We start from the raw sequence: 4,722 nt of genomic DNA on the forward strand, positions 1-4,722 counted from the left end.
GACACTGTAGACATACTAGAAACATGATAACTTAACCTTCAAATTCACAAGATAGTTGAAGTCCTTCATTCTGAGCAGAAAAGGAAGTCACACTGTGTGTGTTGTAATCCCAGCTTCTCTGTGCTTTGTTTAAATAGCTGTTGTGCCTTTTAGTGTGTGTGAGTGTACTCCACTGGCTAGCTTATTGGGTTTGGGTTGCATTTTAGTTTTTTGCAAAGTTTTTGCTTTTTGTCAGATCCTGTTGTAGTAAAAACATTTTTTTAAAGGAATCTGGTGCTCGGAATACACTACTGTTTCTGTCCACAGAGACCGCAGAAATGAACACAAAATGAATGTTCCTTGTAGGAGCTTTAAGCTGCATCTCTGTCTAATGCATTTCTATTCTGCAGCAAGTTCAGTTATTTAGCTCACATTGACTTAACCTTGGAGATGATTGTCCATACCAGAACTTCCAGTCATAATATGAATATCACATATTAGTTTCTCCATTGTATTGTTTGTTAGTTGTAACACTTTAATCTACATTATGCTGGCTTCATTATGTACAGTAGGCAATTCAATACACTATTCATCTTTTTGAATTTCAGCTCTGTGTTGTGTCCTCCCTTTTCTCCTCCCTTAATCGTTTAACCATTACCTCTCAATTAAAAATCAAGGGGCTGTTTCTGCTCAACCTCCGGTGTAATCAAGAGGTCACCTTGCTGTATCAGGGTCAAACAACACCAAACTTTTCCTATCACATTAGTTTCACTGTTAAAGTGTAAATAATTCAATTGCAGCATGTTTTTATTTGGGATTTTCATTCTGTATTTCAGAGTGTCTGTGCTAACAGCATGGTTGGTTATTATGAACAGTGGATCTTGTGCACTGTAGCTCAGTGGCGCTTCAAATTCAAATAGTTTATTTTTAGAGAGTGACATGAAAATCACTCCCTGCACTCCTTTTCTTCAATGAGGAAGATAGCTGACCTAAGAGTGGTGCAGAGTCAGGATAACATAAAGTAGAACGTCTTGGAGGGACCTGATCTCAGGCCAGTAGGAATCACTATGGCTTCAGGGCAGTGGGTCTTAACCACAACATCTCCAATGAGCACAATTATATTTTACTGCCAGATACTTGTGTATTTTGCTGTTTCATGTGTGATGCTGCCTTATTGTTTGTTTCAAAAGTCAACTGTCTTGCTGTGTTTCAGAGACATTTCTTTTCTTTTTTCAGGTTGTCAGGATTCATGCTGCCCTCCGCTCTTGTCAGCAGTGGATCTATATTGGCCTTGTGGTTTACCACAGACTTTGCTGTCAGTGCACAGGGCTTCAAAGCTGTATACGAAGGTAAGGCAATGTGTGAATGCACATAGTGATGTTTGAGTGCCGGCCATGATGCACAGACACTTTCTGAGTTAGTAGTGATGTCTTGCAAGGTGCAAGTTTGTATATAACGGTGAGCTTTAAGGAGTACATTAAAGGCCCAGTGTTTAAGATTTAGCGGCATCTAGTGGTTGGTTGCAGATTACAACCATCTAAACACCCCTCAGCTTATGCCTCCCTTTCCAAGCATGTTGGAGAACTACGGTGGCCTTCAGCTAGGGAGAGTTATCATTAGGATTTCAGTACAACTAGCTACTCTTATCAATACTTTGCTTTTCTACATGACTAAATAATTACATATATATAATTAAAAAAACAAATACATTCAGAACAGGATTGGAATTCATATTTAAAATAGATATAAATATTGCTTATAGAGCAACTATAAAGTCACTATATAAAGTCACAATATCTCACTGGACACAAATGTAAACTGTTAATATTAATAACCCTTATGAGTGAAGTTTATAAAAAATGAAGAACACAGACATCCGTCACAATCGGTCATTCCTCATGTCTTTTCTCTCTCCGTCTGGCTGCTTTGTCTCAGCCAGCAGAGGAGTTTGCATAACAAAGAGCTTACATCGTGCATCGTGCTTGCTGTGCTCGGGTAAACATAGCGGGGATGGATGGATTGTTTACATGTTCACATATGTATTGATAAAGTATTGGCGTTTTACTCGCAACTATTTTTTTCCACATCCAGTAACAAGCCTATATTGCCGTCAACTCGAGTATTCTTCACTTCACCTGGTTCACTTCACCACAGCGGCCTTTCTGCTTGCGCTTTGTGCGTGTGTGTGCTTGTGTCTATGTGTGTGTGTTTGCGTCTGCGTGTGTGTAGTTAGAGGAGCTCAACCTGACAGAGAGAGCAGAGCAGATGCGTGCTGCAGCATGATAATAAATGACATCAAAACATTAAAAACTAATAAAAACACTTGTAACTAAGCCTACTTCTGATATATGAGAATAACTGTTAGATCATTTGGGACTACCGTAACATATATATGTGTATACACGTGTATTGTATTTTTATTTCTACATTGAGAGATCCGTGTTCAGAGCGTTGACTTCCTGGCTTTTTGTTGTTTAGCTGTGTGTCTTGCGTGTTCGTTATGCACGTAGTATAAGACCGCTCCATGTCTGCGTGCCTGTTGGGAAGCGACACACATTCTAAGACTGACCTTTTGAAGATTCACACACACACACAGTATGTTCCATTATGCTTGCATAACAGTTCATCTATGAATCATGAACTCTAAATATCAAAGACAAACGCAAGAGACCAGATATACACTTACTCCCCTGTGTGTATATGTGTCGATGTGTGTGAGTGTGTTTTATCTTTATCAATCTCTGCAAACTGCATATTGAGTCTGTGTGTGTGTATATTCCTGGAGCTGTGTCATTTGTGTGTTTGTGTATGTTAAAAAGAAACCTGACAGCCATTAAACCTTTTCCCAGGAAGTGCCAGGAAGTACTTTGTCTTCATTTGTTTCTTTCCATTGTTCCGTTTCACATCTGTGGGGACCCTTAAGTGTGTTTGTTGCCTCAGAAGTAATTGTGATTGTGTGTGTGTGTTTATGTGAATGTGTATGTGGTTTGTGAATGTATATGCGTGACAGGTTTTTCTGCTAATGTCTTTTTGTGTGTGTTGCTTCGTCTTACATTGATGTCCCAGACTTCAAACATTGATTCATGTCTCTGTGTGTTTGTGTGTTTTATCACATGCCATACCATTTTGCACGTTTAAAACGATTTACCAACACAAAGTCATTGTGCATTGAAACGGTAATTCCATGCGTAATATAATACGTTGAGTGATCAAATATGAATCAGTTGTGCATCTCAAATTCCCAGACAATTTAAGAGAAGTTTTAGGGAGTGCTTCTGACATTGCAACTTCAACCAAACTTTAAAGATGACACTCAAATATTTCTGTTAACGAATACCAACCCAGAGTATGACTTTTGGACTTGTGAAACAAAAACACTGCTTAAGTTGTTCAGCTCTAATAATGAAAGCTTGTTAGAATCTGCAGAGTTAAACAGGCAAAGGTTTTTCATCCTTCCCAGAAAAACATTGGGGCCACCTACGATGTGAGGATCCTGAGTTGAATATTTGATGTGATTATAATTTTAGCAGTATTCATGTTCACTGGAGGGAAAGTTTTACTGTGCATACTGACCTTTATGCTCTTTTATTTGTTCTTTGACCTCTATCTCTGTTCAGATATGTAAAGCAGGAGACATTTCACATAGTTTGCATTTATGGCTTACAGTATGTGAATACTGTTAAGAATGATCATAAGAATACTTGGGTATTGGTTAGAGGGTCAGGAACTTGAATTCATAACCTTTTGAGATCTGAAGTCTCTTAGTACATTTTTATCCACCTCCCAACTCCCTTGCAGATTTGACAAGATGACAGTGAACACACCATGGTCTAGGACCAAGGTCCACAAGGGCTCAGTCCACAGGTCCAGGAGGTGGACATGTGGGTTCAGTCATACATCGTTACAGTCTACAAATCACTAAACGGACACTTCCCTTCGGTGCCTGTGAACTTTGAAGTTACATTCAAAGAAATCTGTTTTTTTAGTGTTTTTGATAATGACCTTAAAGACAGTTTCTCTGATCTTGCTAGAGTCTAAAACCGTACCCAAATACCAGAACCTCTTTCTAGCTTACTGTTGATGTTTTGCTGTGACGCTTATCTTTAGCGGCTGAGTCTTTGTGTTTCGGCTGCTGTCCCTGATCTCGTTATGGCTTCATGCTGCAGTTAAATGTCCCTGTGGAATTAAAGAAAAAAGAACAAAATAGAAGAAATCACATAACTGAACTCTGTGAGCTGATTTAGCCAAATGACAGTTTTTCAATGAAGAAAATATTATTATTCATTCATAATTACACAATCCCTCTTCTCTCTGTTTTACTCCTACACCTTGGTTCTTCTCCCCCCCCCCACCTTTCATCTGCCTCTGTTCATTTAAACATACTCACACTAACACATATTCTATTCGGCCCTGTCTTCTTTAGTCTGTAAGCCCCCTTCTGTTAACATAACCAGTTAACAAATCTTTTCTCTGTTCTATTCCTTTTATTAAAGGAAGCCAAATTGAACTATACATCTGAACACATAGCTAACTGATAAGAGTCGCCTGAGAGAGGGATGGATGGAGAGAAAGAAAGAGAGAGGGAGGTTGGGTCAAATTAAGCTATAAGTGGTGGAAAGTGAGGCCTTGCTGATAAAAAAAGCAAGTTTGCAGACCAGCTCTGCAAGACGAGATAATCATCAATTAATTTCCCCTGGAGAGAGAGAGAGAGAGAGAGAGAGAGAGAGAGAGAGAGAGAGAGAG

General features: G+C 39.1%; 1 protein-coding gene across 2 annotated transcripts in view; it reads left to right on the plus strand.

Moving 5' to 3' along the window:
- The window catches only part of LOC116383219 (CUB and sushi domain-containing protein 1), a 280,770-nt gene that overhangs the window by 38,666 nt on the left and 237,382 nt on the right, over nucleotides 1–4,722 (plus strand). For both annotated transcript variants that reach the window (XM_031846879.1, XM_031846880.1), the window contains exon 2: nucleotides 1,216–1,328. In XM_031846879.1, the coding sequence (XP_031702739.1) occupies nucleotides 1,216–1,328 (113 nt within the window). The remainder of the gene's footprint in view (nucleotides 1–1,215; nucleotides 1,329–4,722) is intronic.

This window comes from Anarrhichthys ocellatus, unplaced genomic scaffold (assembly GCF_004355925.1).
Source record: "Anarrhichthys ocellatus isolate YVR2014 unplaced genomic scaffold, GSC_Weel_1.0 scaffold6, whole genome shotgun sequence".
NCBI classification, from domain to species: Eukaryota; Metazoa; Chordata; class Actinopteri; order Perciformes; family Anarhichadidae; genus Anarrhichthys; species Anarrhichthys ocellatus.